Genomic DNA, 20861 nt, shown 5'->3' on the forward strand with positions numbered 1-20861 from the left:
TGAATATGAAGGTGAACATGAAGTCGTTATGTTGGATTATATCAAGAACGAGGACGGAGAGATTGTGGTCAGGTGCAAATCCAGCAACGGTGAAGACATTGGAAATAAAGGAATTATATGGGTATCAACTGAGGTCATGTTAATGACAGTTGCAGGCTCGCGGAAAAGAGATAAGCCATACTCTTGTAAGAAACATCCCCAGCATTTATTTTATGACTTTTATTCTATTGAAATGGCTTCGGAGGGTTCTTCTGAGGGTTCTTCTGAGGCTGCCAAATGGGGGATGATCAGTACAAGATTTTTGACAAAAAAAGTACCAAATTGAAACCTAAATCTGGAAGAAGGCGGATGTCTGGTTCTAGTAAGACTTTTATTCTCAGCCAATTAACGAATGATAGGTTTCTTCTCTCTCTCTTTCTTTCTTTCTCAGTGAAGGCTTGATCTTTCACGTTTATGCTATTTATGTCTATCTCGTTCTGGAACTTTGTAGGTATGCTAGTACGATTGAGAGAAATCCAGAAGATCATGCTGCATCATACAACGATCTCCAGGTCTGATTCTCTCAGTGTTTTTAAGTGTTGAGAAGTTCTCTCTTTCTCTCCCTCCCTTAGCATCTCTTTTTTTTTATTATTGGCTTTGGTTGTGAGTTGTGACACATTCATAAGCAGGTGAATTGGAATCCACCTAGAAATTTGTTGCAAGGAAAAAAAAGGGGTTTCTTTAAACCTATTTGTCCCATCTTTATATGCCTCTGGCTTCCTTTGCATTTCTTTCTGCTCTCATCTCCTCTCTGTTCTGCCTTAATACAGCTGTTCTGGTTTTTTTATTTGTATTTTTGAGGCATATTTTGTACTGATATACACTTTCTTTTACAATATTATTCCAGGAAAGCTTAGGTTATAGGTTAATTGGAATTGAGGGTGACACTGGATCGTGGGGTCACGAATATGTCAGGAATCTTGCTGGAGAGATTGGGCAAGAGTATACAAAGCGTCAGGTTAGAAATCAAATCTCCATTTTGTCTTTGACTATTCAGTTTCTCTTCCTCGGTCTTTTGCCCATGGTTGGAGTTTTAAGGAATGCGTATGTGTCTGTCTTATTCAATATTGAGAAAGGTTATTAAGTCATGGTTATCTACCTGTTCATTATTTCAGAGAGAGGAGGCCCCTATTGACGATTTGATGGAGCTTGTGCAGCAAATTGTTGCTTTTCACATGAAGGTGAATTCCTAACGATTGTTATATTTCTTGTTTCTCTGTCCCTTGTCGTGCATAGATATAATTAACAGGCTTGACACTACTAGACCTTTCAGGTTTATTTCTGTCTAAGTGATTTCCTTTTACTCCTTGCAGCATTATGCAGAAACCGAAGCTGTTGACCTTTTAATGGAATTTGAGGCTCTTAATCTCTTACTTGAGCATGTAGACAAAACAAATTTTAAGAGGACATGCAACTATCTCACAAGTGCAGCGAAGTACTTTCAACATCTTTATTTTATTCTTCTCCACTCTTATTTGTGGTTTTAGACCAGTCATATTGTTATTTTACTGATTTTCTTAGATCCGTCATGTAGGAACAAGTGATGAGCTTTGTCTATATTGCTCACAAAAGTGTCTCTTTTGACGTCTTATATATTTGATTTTTTGGACATGATATCTCCTACATGATTTACATGAAGTTTGAAGAATATCCAAACGCTCTGCAGATTGCGTTATTTCTTGATAACACGCAGGTAGAACTTTAATCTTCCTATAGAACGTAGTATTATTTTACTCTTTCTGCGTGTGTAGCTGCTGGAAAAATCAATCCTCTGTGTCAAGTATTTTGAGTATTTGTGTGAACTTTTTTTGATGTTTAATGTGCTCCACAATATATATTTCTGTACTGCAGTATGTTAAACAAGTATTTACTTCATGTGCTAATCTGCTAAGGAAGAAACAGTTCTGCTACATGATTGCTCGTCATGTAAGTCCTTTTAACTATCTCTACTTCACTACATTTAACTTTTACATCTCATTCCTTCTCTTTCTGTAAGTATGTTTTGGTTTTGGATCTTTACTCCTATTTGCTTCAAGAGTTGGTTGTGCTATTGTTCGATTGTATTATACTCTCCGGCCGTTACATAAAAAGTTAATAGATAGATAATGAGAAAACTCTTTGTTGTTGTTATCGAGGGAATTTGAATCTGTTTCTTGATTAGCCATCAATGTAGGGCTAGTTACTAGTCGTCTCTCTATTTTTAGTCCAACTTTGTATTGTTTGTCTGGGAAGACCTCATCTTCAGCCACATTGGCCTCATTCTAAGGCAGGCATTGATTAACTACTGCATCACTGGTTAAAATTTCCGTGCATATGGAGACACAATACCCGACTGACATACTTTCTTATACTTCTTTTATCTTCGTATGCCTCCTTGCAGGGTATAACCTTTGACCTTGACGATGAGATGGTTGCAGATGATGATGACCGAGAAGCCTTGCAAGATATTGTTAACAACACTAAGTTGAGTGAAGGATATCTGACTCTTGCAAGGGATATTGAGGTCATGGAGGCCAAAACACCTGAAGACATCTACAAGGTAAATCAGTTTGAATGGATGTTAGGCCTGCTACTCGTTTATTCAGTTGCAAATATTATGTTTTCCTCAGCCTTTAACCTACCCTTTTGAATTTTGTAGGCTCACTTGGTTGACGGCAGGGCCAGCTCTGGTGCAAGCGTGGATTCTGCTACACAGAATTTGGCTGCTACATTTGTCAATGCATTTGTAAATGCTGGTTTTGGTCAGGTATTGTTGCAGATTGCAATAAAATAGATCTAGTGGAAGACATGACTTCTTAATATATATATTTTTTAATCGCAGGACAAACTAATGACAGTACCTTCAGACTCGACCATCGGATCTTCTGGAAATTGGCTCTTCAAAAATAAAGAACATGGCAAGACTAGTGCAGCTGCTAGTCTGGTATACTTTTTTTCTTATTTGACGAATTTATTTGCTGTGTTCAGATCATGGAGGTAGAAATTGTAACCAGATCTTGTTGTTTCCCTTATGATAGGGTATGATTCAACTGTGGGATGTGGACTCCGGACTTTCCCAACTCGACAAATATTTCCATAGTAATGATAATCCTATCATTGCTGGAGCACTTCTGGGTGTTGGGGTTGTAAATTGTGGCATTAAGAACTGTGATCCTGTGAGTTGATGTTATGTTTTATATTGCGGGAACCATATGTGTTAATATTGTCAGCCACTCTTCCATCTCACTCAGCTTTATTTCTCAGGCATTGGCACTTCTTGGAGATTATATAGACAAAGAGGATTCATCTGTCAGAATTGGTGCTATCATGGGTCTTGGAATTTCATATGCAGGTTCCCAAAATGAGCAGGTCAAGACATGTTGTTTTCTTTCCTATATTATTAGTTGCATGTTTTAGGTGTTCAGGAGGCATGAACATGTGCACTGTTTCTTACAGATTAGAAGCAAATTGTCGCCGATACTGAATGATGCGGAAGCGCCTCTCGATGTGATTGCATTTGCTTCACTTTCTTTGGGAATGATCTATGTTGGTTCCTGTAACGAAGAGGTGGCACAGTCTATTATATTTGCTTTGATGGATCGAAGTGAGGCAGAACTGGGAGACGCCCTCACTCGTTTCTTGCCACTTGGTCTTGGACTTCTATACCTGGGCAAACAGGTTGGCTATGTGTTGTACTTTAATCTACCTCTTTATCCATAGTCATTATTTGCGTTGCTCAACATCAGCTTGTTCCATTATCTACCAGGATAGTGTAGAGGCTACAGCTGAAGTTTCAAAGACGTTCAATGAGAAGATTAGAAAGTATTGTGATATGACACTTCTTTCCTGTGCTTATGCTGGAACTGGGAATGTCCTAAAGGTATTTAATTTGTTATGCTGGTGGTTATTTGACACAATTTATTGCATTTAGTGTAGTTGTTGACTCCTTCTTATATGTTTCAGGTCCAAGATCTTCTTGCTCAGTGTGGGGAGCATCTTGAGAAAGGTGACATCCACCAGGGTCCAGCTGTGCTTGGATTAGCAATGGTTGTTATGTCTGAAGAACTGGGCATTGATACGGAGATCCGTTCTTTGGAGCGGATGTTACAATATGGAGAACAAAACATTCGTCGAGCTGTGCCTTTGGCCCTTGGTCTCCTATGCATATCAAATCCAAAGGTGAATACTTACTTTTGTAAATCTAGTTTTACTTCACCTGCTTACATAATAATATTGCTGGCTGTTGTATAGAGAGTTAATGCTGGTTTTTTCTTAATTTTCCCCACAATTCTAGGTGACGGTAATGGACACCTTGAGCCGGTTTAGTCATGACACAGATTCGGAAGTTGCCATGGTAAGTATCATTTCGCTTCACTGTCTGTCCAGTAGTTATTTAATTGAGTAGTATTGAGAGGGGACTGATCTTATCTTTCTTCTAACTCCTACAGGCAGCAATTATATCAATGAGACTGATTGGCGCTGGAACTAATAACGCAAGGATAGCCGGGATGCTTCGGGACCTCTCCAGCTATTATTACAAAGACGCCAGTCTTCTCTTCTGTGTAATGTGTTCCTGTAAAACTGTTGTTCTTGCTGGAATCATTGCACTCACTTGGTAACGTGTGATGCAGGTGCGTATTGCTCAAGGGCTGGTGCACATGGGAAAGGGTCTCTTAACACTCAGCCCCTTCCACTCTGAACGGTTCTTGCTATCGCCGTGAGTTTGATGATCATTCTCTCTGTTGCCACTATAAGTAGAGCATTTTTGATAGTTGGATTTATTAAGCTTTGTTATGTGAATCATTCGTTACTTGGCTCATGTGAACCTTGTTCATGCAGAACCGCACTTGCTGGTATAGTGGCACTCTTGCATGCATGCCTTGACATGAAGCCAATCGTACTCGGGAAATACCATTATGTTCTATACTTCCTCGTTTTGGCGATGCAAGTGAGTGAAACTTAGTCCCACTGTTGCCTCCCTCTTGTTATTTTGATCTGTTGAAGTAAGTTGATATGATTGATTTTGATTCTAATTTTGTTTTCTAAAAAATGTAGCCAAGGATGATGTTGACAGTGGACGAAAACCTGAAGCCACTGTCAGTGCCAGTGCGGGTAGGACAAGCAGTTGATGTGGTTGGACAGGCGGGTCGGCCAAAGAGCCTTCCAGACAATCGTGCCCATTATGTTGGGATCTTGTGTTATGACTCGTACTTTAGTGTGTTTTATCGCGCAAGTCTTAAAGACATTCTGAATTAACTTGATGACGTCCTTTGGCCCAAAAAAAAAATGAGTTGGGCTTGAAATGGGCACGATTGATCACATCTGGTGTCTCTAAGGAATAGTCTACTTGGTAGATGCAATTTGCAGGAATATTTGCTGACATATTTTCCAAATGTAATATGTGGAACTATGCTCATGTGTGTGTACGTAAATGCACGTGAATATGGGAGAGTGTGAGTCCACATGGCATAAAGTGTTGTTTATATTTTGCCCGTGACTTTAAAGTTTATAGTTGTACCTTGTAAGTCATATCATAATGCTATGACAGGGATATGGATATCTTAAACGACTAAAATTCCCACCATAACCAAGTGGGGTTTGATCAAGAGGCCAATCCTAAATCTTCTTGAAAAGAAAGTTGAACTTATTTTTATTTTGATTCTCCACTTGCAAAAATTTAAAATATATGATTCTCTCTCTTTTTTTTGAATTATTATATAATATATTTAATTAATAAAATTTGTGATTATTTCTTGCATACGATGAAATTCAAATTTTTTTAAATGAACATATACTCAATCAATAAAAAAATAAAATATGGGTACTACATCCACGTCGCTTTAGGTTGCTGGTTATTTGATTCATGTTGTTTGCTGAATGTTTGATTTAAAGTTTATAGACATATGATTATTGGTTTATTTGGTTAATGATATTGTTTAATTATTTCCGCGGTATGGTTTGAATGTGGTTAGATGGTTAGTGAGTATGAGATCACTAGTTTATTATTATTTTTTTAGGGGATAATCTTTGCCGGGACCGGATTCAACATAATAATTAACTAGTACTGATCTCATACTTACTAATACATGAGTAAACCAATAAAATAATAACCAACGATAAACCAATGTCCAAATATCAATAAACAATAAACCAACAACCTAACAACATTTTAATTCTAATGACTTGACTCTAAATTTGTGTTTCTCTAATTGAAAGAGTTTACAAACCTATATCAGCCTGCTTCATCGCAGAATGGATAGAAACAAAAAAGATAAAATTTGAGGTTTCTTGTAGTTCTAAAGAAAGGTAAAATCATCATTCCATAACAAAAAAAATTATACCCAAAAACGTAAGTACAAACTATAAGTTCCAAATCCATAAGAATTTTTGAAAACATGCTTGATTCTATAATTTATCCATAAGTTTATACTTATCTTACAAACAAAGAATGAAAACATTTAGCAAAATATACAAAACAACATATTTAAAAGGTCTGATCCATAATCAAAATACTGGTGTAGTGTGAAGTATATGTAGGCCTGGACATTCGGGTTCGGATCGGTTTTGGGTTTTTGGGTTTAGAGGTATAGGACCCGTTCGGGTATTTCTAGACTTTGGGTTTGGATTGGATTCGGTTTGGGTATTTTGGGTTCGGATTCGGATTACCCGAAGTTCACAAAACTCAAAATTTTAATATCTAATTTAGTCTAAATTATTCAATAATACGGGACCAAAATCTAGTATACCCTTGCAATCAAAAGTTTATTCTCATATCCCCCTGCGAAAATAACAAATTATTTATTTTTTTTTTTTAAAATCAAAAATGTGGTTAAAGACAAATAAACCTATATCATTTCTGTTATTTACAGATCCAACCACCTTATACCCACCCAAACCCACAAAATTCGGACAATCTAGTTGAAATCGGATCTCTCCTTTAACTACCCAACTTTTCGAATTCCTTCATTCACGACTCCACTCTCCCTCGTTCAATTCCCGTTAATTATTCTTCTCCCTCAAGTGCAACTAAGGATAACTCGATTCTGGGTAAGTTGAAATAGGTTGGGGTTTTTCGAATTTGGGTTATTTGTTTTTCAAAATCGGGCAATATGGGTTTCGATTTTCGATAATTTGGTTTTCAATTTTGGGGTTTTGTCGATTTTTTTCATGTGTTGATTCCTCAGAACGTTGAAAGTCATCATATTTTGGGGCGTTTGTTTTATGTTCAATTTGGTTTGTGGAAAAGCTTGGATCAAACGTCTGTTTCATCAGATTATGTTCAATTCTGATGAAACAAAGTCCTCAAAACGTTTGTTTCATCAGATTATGTTCAATTTGGTTTGTGGAAGTTGAAGTTGAAATCAGTTGTTGTTTTTTGTGTGCATGTGTGGAAGAATCATAATGGTTCGTACAAAGAACCCAAGCTATGTGGAAAAATCGAATCCCCCAGCAGATCTCGAAGAAGAAGCAACTCGTGGAGATGAATCAGAACGTGATTCCGATAAAACGGACTCAATTGAGAAGTCAAATGATAAGGATTCATCGGTAAGTATCTCTCCCTATATTGGTATAACCGTATAAGAATTCGTTCTAAAAAGTATAACTGTATAACTTGGTATAACTTAGAAAGGGTATAACTTAGAAAAACTTGGTATAACTAGATATGTGTCTTGCAGGAATCTGAGGATGAATCCGATGTAATGCAACCTTTGAGTATGTACTTTGATTACTCCCAGTATACGAAGCCTTTCAAGATGTCTGGAAAGTGTTATATTTCAGAGGCGGTAAACTTATTAGGCGGTCATCTTAAGGAAGAGGAGTTGGATTGGTTCTTAGGGCACCCACAGTTCAAGAAGACGTTTCTGATTCACATGCACACCGTAACTGTCCTCGGATGTGCAAGATGAAGTTTAAAGCAAGTAAGAAGAAAGGTTTTTCTTTGAAAGAAATATATGACCAACTTGGTACAACTAAGGTTAGTTATTCATATTCATTATTTATGTAAATTACTTATCAGATTCATTATTTATGTAACTTTGGTTGATAGGAGATTGATAGTATGTTATGTTTGTTTATTTTGACAGGAGATTGATAGTATGTTAACTCCAACTCCTCGGGAGGCACGCCTTTTAGCCATGATCATAGATGAGGATGGTGGCTGTGATGATGCGGATGATCCAGTTGCTGATGGTTGGAGCAAACGTTTAATTGAAAAGCACAAGTCAATTTGGTTTGAAGAGCTTCACAACCTAGATGTGGCCGCCCGATCATTTGAGGCAAATCCGGTGATTGAGAATGTGGATCCGGATGATGTGGATCCGAATGATGTGGCTAAGGATGATGCGAATTCGGAGAATGATATGGTAGGAGGTAGCTTGATTCAGCTAAGAGCTAGCTTGAGTCAGCTAGAAGATCTGGTGAAGAAGGGGTTTAAGGAAATCAACGAAAAATTTGATGACATGGATGCTATGATCAAATCGGTGGAAACATATGTGAACTGGGAAAGAAATGGAGAAGGAGTTTTTCCAAGCGAGGAATTTGGTGCAAATGAGTGTGACGGAGTTGGTGCAAATGAGGCTATAGAGGAGGAGGATGCCGAGAAGGAGAAGGTCGAGAGGGAGAAGGCCGAGAAGGAGAAGGCTATAGAGGAGGAGAAGGCCGAGAAGGAGAAGGCCGGGAAGGAGAAGGCCGAGAAGGAGAAGGCCGAGAGGGAGTAAGCCGAAAAGGAGAAGGCTGAAAAGGAGTAAGCCGAAAAGGAGAAGGCTGAAAAGGAGAAGGCGGAGAAGGAGAAGGCTGAGAGGGAGAAAGCCGAGAGGGAGAAGGCCGAGAAGGAGAAGGCCGAGAGGGAGAAGGCCGAGAGGGAGAAGGCCGAGAGGGAGAAGGCCGAGAGGGAGAAGGATCCAATAGAGAAGGATCCAATGGAGAAGGATCCAGTGGAGAAGGATCTAGTGAGATACGAGAGAAAAAAGAGAACAAGAGAAGGATCCAGTGGAGAACAACTTGGTACAAAGGTGAAGATTATAAGTAAGAAGGGGACAGGACCTTCTATTGTCGTAAGGAGTCCTATTATAACAAGGCAGAAGCCCTCCAAAAAGTAATGAGCATGTAATCTTGTATGAGTCAGTATGTGAACTCTTTGGTTGTTTTTATGTTTTTTGTTAAGTACTCGGAATGTTTAACTAGGTACAACTCTGTTTTTTTAAGTACAACTCTATGTTTTTAAGTACAACTTGGTTGGAATGTTAAAGTCAGTATGTGAACTCTTTGTGTGTTTAAGTAGACAAAATAACGGCAGTATGTGAACTCTTTGTGTGTTTAAGCAGACAAAATAACACACAAGAACAAGACAAATTACCGGCAATCGTCAAATGGAACCAGACAAACGATCCTTAGTTATACCATTACAAAGAACAAGTTTTACTTAGTTGTACTATTACTACGTAGTTGTACCATCTTCCAAGAACAAGTTCTAATTAGTTGTACTATTACTACGTAGTTGTACCATCTTCCAAGAACAAGTTCTACTTAGTTGTACCATCTTCCGAGACATACCACAAGAAGACATCCAAAAAAAACGAGAAAACAGATCTGCTTAATTTTCTTCATATCTCTGCTCCTATCCATCTTCAGCTGTCTAACTTCTTCTTCGAGGACACCCACTTGAAAATCTAATTGTTGTACTTCATCAACCAATGCCTCATCCACCCATTTAAATACATGTGTGTCGTTGACAAGCTACATATAATACAGAAATTAGTAAATAAATGTACATGATTATCAACGAATATTAGAATATATTTACCTTTCTTTGTGCTGCATACGCACAACGGTAGTAGCGACGACAAGGGTTTGAGATCGAGTGAGAGATTATCTCAACTAATGCCGAACCACAATGACATTTTTTTTGGATGCCTGGAAACCTTACTCGATTAGAGGAATTGCCACATGAGGTCCTCGATGCTCCAGAATCGTAGCTCATTTCAAGATTGGAGAGGAACCCAGAAATCGCAAGATAGGGAGAGAAAATGATTTTTTTTGTAGGAACCCAGAAATCGCAAGAGAGGGAGAGAAATGATTTTTTTTTTGACCCAGAAATCGCAAACCCGCCCTAGCATACTTGGCTTCAATTTTAATTTTTCAAAAATTGAAATTTTGTTTGGGACACATAAAAAACACGTGTAGCCGCCAATTTACACATGTGTAGCCGCCAATTTACACATGTGTAGCCGCCAAAATGCACTAGTTGTTCCAAGTTTTCAGATTGTACCGATCTTGACAAGTTGTACAATTCCGAATTTTTTATTGTTTTTAGTTATACCATGTCAAAACCCAATAATTTTAGTTGCACACATGGTTTACGGTTAATTGAGATACATTTACACATGTTCATGCGATCATATGTTTGAAAAGATAATTTCCTAAACTTTTGTAATTATATGTGGTTGTAAACCACATATGAACCCTTAAAGTATATGGTGTTTCATGGTAAACCTTGAATATGATGAAAATTGTTATGACAATTCTTTCTTTCAATTAGTTATATAATATTTTTGTTGTTAACAAATATCATATTTATTTTTATTTGAAAATTTATAAATAATAACTATGTTATTTTGATTTTTTTAATTATTTTTAAGTATAAAATTTTAATTACAATTTTTAATTATAAATAATATATATAATTATTTTTTTCAACTAACCTAAGGAAGATAATCACAATTTAACTGAAATAAGTTTTCCCATAAAGATAAGCAAACATGTCTATCAAGATAATCCACAAAAACAAACACACACAAATGACAATAGTTGTACCGAGGAAAAAACAAGTTTTACTAAGTTCTCCAAATAAGAAACTAAGTCCGAGAACCCTCACTATCAAACCAGCTCCTACTCGAATTTTTCTTCTTCTTCCTGCGTCCATGTTCTCCGGCTGATGGAATCCTTTTTGTTGGTTTTCTTCCTCTTTTTGTGACATAAAACTTAGGAAGAACAATCTTAGCACGTACATCGTCAGGGACCATCCACATAGACATGATAGGAACTGGATATATCGTCCTCGAATACCCCAATGTCCACTTCTCCATCCAATAGTACTTACTGCACAAGTCATGCAGTTGGATCTCATTACCAGCGTTCCTTGCTGCTTCCATCGCAGCAGCAATTGCATGCACACACGGATATCTGTCAATATCAAATTGTTTACAGTAGCACGTTTTCCTTCTCAGATCAACCACATAACTACTACCATCAACTCCAGTCACGCTGTATTCCAGAAAATAGCTGTTTAGTTCAGTCACTGGTAAGAGCTTTGCTTCAGAACACCTTGTGTGCATCAGTGTCTCAACAAAAGGGACTAGTTTCTGCTCTTTTGGAGTCTCTAAGGATATCTTCCTGTATTTGTTAAACCATTCAGCCACTTTACTAACAATCGCATCAATCATTGGTAATAACGGGTATGCCCTTGCAAATCGAAAGACACCATTGATAGATTCAACCGTATTAGTGGTGTCTATGTTGTATCTAGCTCCTGGAAAATAACATCGAGCCCATTTGTTCTGTCCTACATGATTATCAAGATAAGTACTTGCAGCTGGATACCTTCTGATAAAATCAGCATAGAGTTTCTCAAACTCAGGCTCTGTGTAAGCCTTAGCACATTCCATGAACTTCGTCGCAACTAAATCCCTGTTCACGTTTTTGCAGCTCAATTTAACATTCTGGGACAAATGATAAATACAATACCCATGATGAGATAACGGGTACACCGTATTTATTGACTTGATTAGGCTTTGATTTCTATCTGAACAGAAGACCAAGTCAGGACAATCTGGTACAACTGATTTCAATTTGCTGAAAAACCAGGTCCAACTTGTATCTTTCTCACCATCAACTACACCAAATGCAATCGGATAATGGTGATGATCCGGATCTTGAGCTGTAGCCACGATTAGTACTCCACCATAGACATTTTTAATACTTGTTGCATCAACAATGATCACCTTTCTCATAGCTTTGAAGCCTTCAATGCACGCTCCCAAGGCGAAGAACAAGTACTTAAACCTCTGTGCTTCATCCAATTCAACAAATGAAATTGTACCTGGGTTCATTGTCTGCAGCATGTGCATATAACAATGCACCAACTTAAAACTATCCTCTGGAGTACCGCGAAGATCATATGCAGCTAGTTTTTTTCCTCTATTTGCGGTCGAGTAAGACACTTTAACACCAACTCTTGATTGAACCAAAGGGATGAGATTTTTGGGAGTTGGAGTGTCTATCAAACATGGGTAATCTTCACGCAAAACTGATGCAACTAAATGTGGTGTGCCTCTCCTTTTTCTCCTCATTGTACTTGTATCTGACCTCAAGCACGTATGCGTCTTGTTGTAAGTTCTGACCGAGAAACTGTTTGAATTCCCATTCCTCGCAGCTCGTAAAGACCACTTGCAACCCCTTTTAAATTCACAGCATTTAACCACAAACAACATAGTATCCGACTTCACAATAACAAACTCAAAACAGTTCTTGTGTGCAGCTTTTTCAACTAAATCTTTAACTGCTTGCTTGCTTTCAAATTCTTGACGTAAAGTCAAATCCAAACCATCTTCCCATTCACGATTTACAACTGGTGTGACCTCAGAACCTTCAATCATATCACAGTTATATGCTATTGCTCGTTCTTCAGACTGTTCTTGATAAAGAACCATGTTCCCATCACTATTCTCCATCATCTCAAAACGTTCAGACGGCTCATTAGAATCAACTCCTCTACTTGAAATCAACTCCTCATTAAGTGAACAACCTACAGTCCCTCGACTTTGCTCATCCCCCTGATTTATTTCAACATCATTCACGACTTCCACATGCAAAACTTGGAATTGATCTGGATTCATTTCCAAATAACACATCAGATCATCATCATCATGTATGTGTATCGGTCTCTTAGGAAGCACTGATTCGGGAACGTAACTCAATTTCAGCTCAGTCATAGTTTCATCAACCTTCGCCTTTCTGCATATTTTCTGCACCAATGCAGAATAACTGACCTCTTCAATAGATGTCTCCATTCTAAGAGATTGATGAACTTTTTCTCTTGAAATCCATCTTAGTTCATTTTCCCTTGTTGCATAATATCCCCCGTAATCAAAAACGATGATTATCCGACGATTATTATTCATTGTGCCTGAAATAAAATAAAAAACTCACATTGGAACCTCTGTCGTGTAAATAGTATTACCAAGTTGTACCAAAATTGTATCAGTTGTACCCGTTTAAGTTGTACCAAACTATTACCAGTTGTACCCGTATCAGTTATACCTAGTCTACCAGTTGTACTACATCGACTCCACAAAATCACTATTTATTTCGGAATATTTTTACGATTCAGTTCGAATGAAGTGTTACAATCCACTTAGTATGCGACCCATTTCGACACTAATACAAATGAGAATAAATTGAATGAGCATTCAAGGTATATATCCTAATTGCTTTAGGATGAACCTCAAGAACCCTAATTGTATTGGTAAATAAATGTAAGAATATCACTTGAATCTTCTGCTTTGCTTTGCTGTTTGCTTCAATCCCAATCTTTTGCTTTCGTTTGGAATCAAATCGATTTCTATGGACTCGATTTGTATCGATTGGAAGGGGGAGAGGAGCAAAAATGGGGGAGCGGGGACGAGGTTGGGAGAGAGAGGGGAGAGAGAAGGAACCCGATTGGTGGAGAAAAATTGATAGGGTCCACATGTTTTTAGGGGTATATGTTGGTCCATATGTTGGTCAACCTTTGTCAAAGGGTACTTAGAAAACATAAGGGTATTGATGAATAAACTTTTGATTGCAAGGGTATTGTAGAGTTTGGTCCAATAATACGCAATATATCTGAAAATTTAGAGTATTGTTTACCCAAGTTTACTAATAAACAGTTTAAATACTTCAAATTGTCAAAACAACATATGTTATTTATATTTTTCTAGACTCCGGGTTTGCCTTTGTTCTTTCTTGCGTTCCGTTTTTCAAGAAAAGAAATATGATTATATAATATACATATTTTAATATAATCAATAATAACATGTCGCTTATCTTATTAATTACATTTGTGAAATACTTCAAGATGTGGTTGGAAGATTGAATATTTTGTTTTTCTTTGTCAACATTGAACCACAACAAATCGACCCATTAGCCAAATCCCAATATTTGTAAGGAGTAGTAAGAAGATTTAAACTTTAAAATTTAAGATTATTAAATTTATAGTTCATTATGTGACATGAAAAAATGAACTTTTACTCATTTTTAAGAAAATAAAATTCCGAATAGAAATAATTTTTTTTCTTAAAAAGAATATCAAATAAATTTAGGTTTTCCTTTTTATTTTTACTTTTATATAAATCCTTTTTAGGATAAGTTTTGAATTTTTATAAATTTTAATACATTTAGAATTGACACGTGTCAATCTCTAACGATACAATTGACAAGTGTCACGATCATATTAATGAGTAACTTTGAAAACCAAGTTTTATATAATAAAATTTTCAATGAATAACTTATACTTAAACTAAAAATTATACTTAAACTCAAAATTATACTTCAATATTTTTTTTTAGTTTAGGAGTTTTTGAATGTATGTATTCTCTATTTTAAAGTTGATGACCCAAATAAGACCCGACCCGTCTCGAAATGACCCGATTCAGAACTCATGAGTAAACCTTGACTGAACCTCGTCAGTCGCCGCCATCTATCTTGTGACCGGTGAGTGTTCCTTGAGATCTCTATTCTCGAAAATGCATGTGTACTGGTTTTGATTTTTGCTTCTTAATCGCTCGAATCAGCCTTTTGATAGAAATTGGGTTTTCGTGTTGTAGATGAGCAGCTAGGGTTTTCAAAAATTTCTTCAAATTGAAATCGGAGATTATGGCAGCTTCAATCTCAAGAAGGATCTTTCGCTCTTTGGGATCTTTAACAGCTCTAGGACGAGGCTCTTCACCAAGTACTTATCTCATTTTCTAAGCTTCTCTCGTGTCAAAATGTGATTTTTATGTTTTTGTTTCCTTGATCTCTGATTGTTTCTCTCTGTCTCCTTCGAACAGATTTGCCCGTGAATACATCTGGAAATGGTTTATCTTCTCTTACTAGTGATCTCAAGGTCATCTACTTAGTTAGTACTTGAGTGGTCATCTTCCTGAGAATTTTTCGTTATTTTTTAGATGTCTGGTTTCATCTCTGTTAAATCAATTGCAGTATGGAATGGCTTTATTTTCCAACCGAAAGCTCTCGACTTCTATTTTGACTCCTGATGATACATTTCCTTCTGATGATACATTTCCTTACGGAAAAGACTGTGCTTACACCAGACCAAACCATAGGTATCGTCTATGTTTCGTTTTCAAGCTAATTCCATAACTCTATCTTTCATATGCTTTTACTGAGAATTTTGTACACTTTATGGGAATTTATGTTGTAGAAATGTAGTTACTTTATGTTTTGAGAGGAGTTCCAGGCCTTATTTAGCTTATTACGTGAAGGTTTAACTTAGGTTTGGTTGCCAGCGTTTCTCTCTGTTTTGTGATTGTGCTTGAGACGTGTTTAAAATTTCTGAACAATGATGTTTTCCTTATTGCTTCTCTCTTTTTAAAACTTTTGAACATGTATTAGCTGATTCTAGTATTGATACTTTCCTTAGGACAATATCAAGACTTGGTCATTCCGGTGACAAATTTTCAGAACGAGGACAAGGGTTTCATGGTGTTAGCAGGTGATGTCTTTGATGTTCCAATAAGGAAAGATATCATCACAATGTCGTGCGATGGCAGCTTGCTAAACGCCAGCAAGTAATTAATTCAGTTATCTCACAGTGCCTTAATTTAGTCATATAAGCAAGCAATCAGTAAGTGTGTGACACTTTGTTGGTTGATATGTAGGGAACTCATTTGACCAAAACATTGAGTGAGGTTAGTGGAACTGGTAGAAAGCCATGGAATCAGAAGGGTACAGGTCGAGCTAGACATGGTACACTGCGTGGTCCGCAGGTAAATCAGTTTTTTAATTTTATTTTATTTTAAGGCTTCTTGCCATCAAATATAGCTAGCTCTCTGATTAAAGTGTGTTGAACCATTAGTTCCGAGGGGGTTGTGTAATGCATGGACCCAAACCGAGAAGCCATGCGATAAAGATGAATAAGCAGTTTCGACGGCTTGGACTGAAAATAGCATTGACAGCTCGAGCCGCAGAAGGAAAAGTCAGTCTCTTTCTCTTCTTAATCATAACTTGTGCTCTTGATCGTCCATCATTACTGTGCCTTTGTTATTAAACTGGTCTTAATCATATCTGATGGTTGAGGAAATTTATGCAGCTCCTCGTGTTTGATGATTTGCCATTTCCTACGCATAAAACGAGGAACATTGTGAATTATTACAATCAGATGGAGAAGACAAAGAAAGTCCTTGTTGTAGAAGGTGGTCCTATTGATGAAAAGCTGAAGCTAGCCACCCAGAATCTACACTATGTCAACATAATTCCATCAATAGTAAGTTATATAGATAATCACATTTTAAACCTTGCGGTTCCTCGACTCTAATGGGTTAGCGAATCTTGAACCTTGTTTGCGTAACGCTTTGCAGGGGCTAAATGTTTACAGCATTCTGCTACACGATACACTTGTGATGTCCCGTGATGCTGTGGATAAGATCGTTGAGCGTATGCACACTCCTATAAACCGTTAAAGAGAGCTGCATGTAGCATTGTGATTTCCCGTGATGCTGTGGACTAGATCACAGGGAAGGAAATCCAGTATGTAGTTTCTGTAGGGCAATTTTATTTTGGTTTAGAGGCCTCCTATGGTATCACACTGGTTTGTTAGCATGATTGAGTTTTCAAATAATGAATGGTATACTATTTCTATGTTTTTAGTCATTCAATTACTTGGGCATTAGTGATTCTGAAAAGTGTTTTTTGATGTCGAAAGAAAGTTTCTATCGAAATGTATTACGTACACCATTCATACAATTTGATAATGACCATCTCTCACAATGTGCTACGCTTCCAAAGCAAACTCCACGGCAAAACCGCATCCAAAATCTATGTAAAACTCTATTCTATTAATGCAAAGGCTTCCTTTAAATTTAGATCATACATTCTGCCGATTAGAAAATATGGAAAAATATAAATAAAAGGATAACTAAAATATTGACGAAAATGTTGTCTACACTTTTCCAATTAAGGAAGAGGCAACTGTAGCTTTCGAAAACTTTAACAAAGGGTAAAGAGATAGTTTTTAAATAGAATTATTGTTACTTATTTTCTATCTTTTAATTAAACTTTTTTCTTATGTTTTCAGGACGACCGACGGTGTTCCATGTGAATAGATAACAGTAGTTATTCTGAGAGTAAAGTGCGACCATTCATGTGAATAATATAAATGGTATACAATGTGTGCAGTGTGCTAAACATACTCTAGGAAAAAACAAACATTTTAACTTAGTAGCTTTACTACTAATATTAAAAAAGGGATCACAAGCCATTTGTGAAGTTAAATTAACTTAGAAAAATGTCATATTTATCTTTTTATTTTATTTTTCCCTTTGTATAGACTGTCGGAAGTCCAGGACAAATAACCAACAGACTTCATTTTTTTTTTTTTATCAAATACTCCACTATATTAGATTAAAGGTTTACAAGCGTCTTTTGAAGAGGAGCTAAATACACCAATAAACTTACACAGGAGGACAAAATAAACTACAAATAATGATCTTAAGACGTATATCAAACAAGCTTTAAAGCTTGACTTGAAACCATAAAAGTGACAAGATAAACAAAGGGGACAACAAGTCCTGTAGGTAAAGAGTTGCCACACAAAATGAGGCCACTCATGGTGAAGGATGACCGACCACTGCCACATAGTCAGCCACCTTGATAACCATTGCTGCAAACGTTGCAAAAGAATGAATGTGGTGTTTGGATTCCGTACGTGCTTCAAAAGTCCCTGGAAAGGGTGGTCACACGCTGGACAAGACGAGAGTCTTGAAGACCAAGAACCTGAAAGGACACTTGGAAAAAGTGTTATATTGCACAAAGCTTCAATTGCCAATACTAGGTCTTCCATTACTAGGACAGAGAGGCAACATATAGGTTGAGAATGAGTTCCCAAGAGTTGAGTGCCGGAAAAAGGGTCCAAGATAAAACCACCTTGCCACACCACGTAACAAGATCTTCGACAATACGAACTTAAGCTCATGTCAAGAGAAGCTCTAATAAACTGCCATATGCCTGTGTGGGAGTGCCAAATAGGCCCATGAGAAAGCTAGGATAGCCTCGATTCCTTGGAACCGGAATGTAAGTACAAACAGTTACAGAACGACTTTTACATCTATTTATCTGAGAAAAAATAAGTTTTGAAGATTTATTCGATAAGCTGTTATTTTCCACCAACAATTGTACCATAATTTTAATTTGATAATAAACTTTAATCATTATGAAGATTATTAGTAAGAAAGTTCTCTCCAACAAGGAGGAAATTAATAATAGTAATCTCCCATCAATTGAGAAAAACAGATTGTGTTCACGTCCAATATCTACAAAAAAAAAACGCAAATGGATAGATACAAATATGGGCTTTCGATAAAATAGGCCCATTACTCGAAAATGATCTAATATATGCATAGTCCATAAGTGGTCCAGTTCCCAAAATTTTAGATCTGGAACGCCGATATGGAATGGTTGCAAAGGATGGGAGACGGCGGCGCCAACAGACTTCATTTCTTTTGAACCCAGATTCTTTTTATACGCTAGTAGCATTCTGTAATTTTTTAATAAAATTTTCTTTTGGCTTTTGAAATTCTTCGTTACTAGGAATAACTAAAAGAGGGAAGGGAGGACCATATCTAATCATCCATGAAAGAATCTTCAAATGAATACAATCAAATGGAAGAACTGACATCATTCTACCCGAATTACTGGACTCTAATATTATATTAAAAAAATGGAAACATTATTAAATTATTAAAAACAATATTAACTAAAAATATTTTTAAAAAAAGATAATTAAAATATTGATACTAACTTTAGCCAATAATTTTTACAATATTAACTTTGATTTCGACTGAAAGGGAGAGGTCGCTCTTAAGAGCATGATTTTAGTTGTTACTCTTAACGATACTCTCACTTAAAAATTGAAAAATAATGATAAAGTAAATCAAAGAGAGAAAAACGTTTTTCTACTGAACATCTGAAGCATCGGTTCTTTGAAATATAACAATTTATGATTGACCAATTTCTTTTTTACAGAATTTTTATTTAAATATATAATAATATTTAAAGAAAATAATCAAAAAACATTATTTTGAGTAACCCTCATCGTTACTACCGATGATGATGGTCTTAAGAAGCTTACTCCTTTTGACGTCCTCCGATTAAATACTAATTATCTATTGAATATAAAGATAGTTTTGCCGGTAATATCTCAATCTGAAAGAATTACATCTCTAATTCTCGATGTCTTATGTGAACGAAGGTAAGATTCCAGATCAGAGATCACAAGGATGGAAATCCAGCATGTAGTTTTCTGTACCGGCAATTTTATTTTTGTTTAGCCTATGGATTGAGTTTTTATCACATTGTGTTTGTTAGCAGGTTTGAGTTTTAAATAATGAATGGTATACTATTTTTTTTTTTTGTCGATCGAATAATGGTATACTTACTAGGGTATTTCTATGTTTATTACTTTATTTTGATAACAATGTGCTACCGCTTCCAAAGCAAATTTGCTGCAGTTGTCAAAAAAAAAAAAAAAAAAAAAAAAAGAAAAAAAAACACATGTTGCTGCAAGAAGGAAAACATCTGGACTTGTTAATAGATAGGTCGGCCCAATAAGCAACAAACAGAAGTCAAAACGACAGCGTTTGAGTATTAGTTTTGCTCTTGTTGTTGTTGTCCAAATCCAAAATCTCCAGTGTCCGGCCAGACTCATCCTAGCTCCATCGCCAAATCCCTAGAAAAAAGAGAAATGGCGTCTATGTGTATCTCTCTCCATCAAACCCTAAATCCCAGAGGCAGCAGACCACTACTCCACAGCTTCTCCTCCCCTAGATCGAGCACCGTCTCCATCCCCCGCCTCTCAAGGAAGAGAGCCGTGACGACACGCGCCTTATACAACCCAACGCCGGCGACGGAGCGCGTGATAGCAATCGCGTCGTACGCGCTGCCGTTCTTCAACTCGCTGCAGTACGGGAGATTCTTGTTCGCGCAGTACCCTAGGCTCGGACTGCTGATGGAGCCAGTGTTCCCAATCCTGAACCTGTACAGATCCGTGCCGTACGCGAGCTTCGTGGCCTTCTTCGGGCTGTACCTGGGGGTGGTGAGGAACACGAGTCTCAGTAGGTACGTGAGGTTCAACGCTATGCAGGCCGTGACGCTGGATGTGCTGCTGGCTGTTCCGGTGCTCCTGACCCGGATTCTTGATCCGGGTCAAGGAGGCGGGTTTGGAATGAAGGCTATGATGTGGGGGCACACGGGTGTGTTCGTGTTCAGCTCTATGTGTTTTGTCTATGGAGTCCTGTCATGCCTAGTCGGTAAAACACCTTACATTCCCTTTGTCGCTGATGCCGCCGGTAGACAACTCTGAAATTATTGCTCAGCTTCTCTAATATATGTTTGTTAGTTAAACTACTTATGATGATGGTGTAAGTTGTTTTTTTTGGGCTATATAAAATGTAATAATTTTGATAGCTTAGGTTCAGAAGCAAGCAAGACCTGTGAGAGTAATTTGGAACACATGTATGATGAGACTGAATCATAATTTCTTCAGATCGACTAAGAGATATGAAAACTCTCAAGATTATTAAATTTGTTGG

At 37.1% G+C, this 20861-nt stretch overlaps 2 protein-coding genes and 2 pseudogenes across 5 annotated transcripts; 3 read left to right on the forward strand and 1 right to left on the reverse strand.

Annotated features, from left to right (window-relative positions):
• Positions 1 to 27: 27 nt before the first annotated feature.
• Positions 28 to 5655, forward strand: LOC104702234 (26S proteasome non-ATPase regulatory subunit 2 homolog A-like). Of its 2 annotated transcripts, none has more exons than XM_087462311.1 (20): positions 28 to 398; positions 491 to 551; positions 887 to 997; positions 1155 to 1220; positions 1353 to 1474; positions 1679 to 1732; positions 1891 to 1965; positions 2420 to 2578; positions 2678 to 2785; positions 2861 to 2962; positions 3057 to 3194; positions 3283 to 3387; positions 3475 to 3696; positions 3785 to 3898; positions 3982 to 4197; positions 4313 to 4372; positions 4467 to 4580; positions 4650 to 4735; positions 4858 to 4966; positions 5074 to 5655. In XM_087462311.1, the coding sequence occupies exons 5-20, from the start codon at positions 1448 to 1450 to the stop codon at positions 5272 to 5274; spliced, it is 1890 nt and encodes a 629-aa protein (XP_087318437.1). In that variant the 5' UTR covers positions 28 to 398; positions 491 to 551; positions 887 to 997; positions 1155 to 1220; positions 1353 to 1447; the 3' UTR covers positions 5275 to 5655. The 2 variants fall into 2 exon arrangements, with proteins under 2 accessions (XP_087318437.1, XP_087318443.1); XM_087462317.1 differs by having other exon boundaries at positions 156 to 398; positions 1706 to 1732.
• Positions 5656 to 10850: 5195 nt separating this feature from the next.
• Positions 10851 to 13035, reverse strand: LOC147950350 (protein FAR-RED IMPAIRED RESPONSE 1-like). Its single transcript, XM_087509428.1, has 2 exons — positions 13020 to 13035; positions 10851 to 12901 (listed from the first exon to the last, which is right to left on the reverse strand). Exons 1-2 carry the CDS (start codon positions 13033 to 13035, stop codon positions 10872 to 10874), a joined length of 2046 nt encoding a protein of 681 aa, XP_087365554.1. The 3' UTR covers positions 10851 to 10871.
• A 1593-nt stretch (positions 13036 to 14628) lies between these two features.
• Positions 14629 to 16958, forward strand: LOC104702204 (uncharacterized; annotated as a pseudogene). The gene is made up of 9 exons (XR_015564103.1): positions 14629 to 14766; positions 14880 to 15004; positions 15105 to 15160; positions 15256 to 15380; positions 15698 to 15845; positions 15936 to 16043; positions 16133 to 16252; positions 16367 to 16540; positions 16635 to 16958. The product of XR_015564103.1 is annotated as an uncharacterized LOC104702204 (transcript).
• A 2966-nt stretch (positions 16959 to 19924) lies between these two features.
• Positions 19925 to 20735, forward strand: LOC104702195 (protein TIC 20-II, chloroplastic pseudogene; annotated as a pseudogene). Its single transcript, XR_015564106.1, has one exon. The product of XR_015564106.1 is annotated as a protein TIC 20-II, chloroplastic pseudogene (transcript).
• Positions 20736 to 20861: the final 126 nt, after the last annotated feature.

The sequence above is a fragment of the Camelina sativa genome, chromosome 1 (assembly GCF_030686135.1).
Source record: "Camelina sativa cultivar CO46 ecotype springtype chromosome 1, ASM3068613v1".
Classification (NCBI taxonomy): Eukaryota; Viridiplantae; Streptophyta; class Magnoliopsida; order Brassicales; family Brassicaceae; genus Camelina; species Camelina sativa.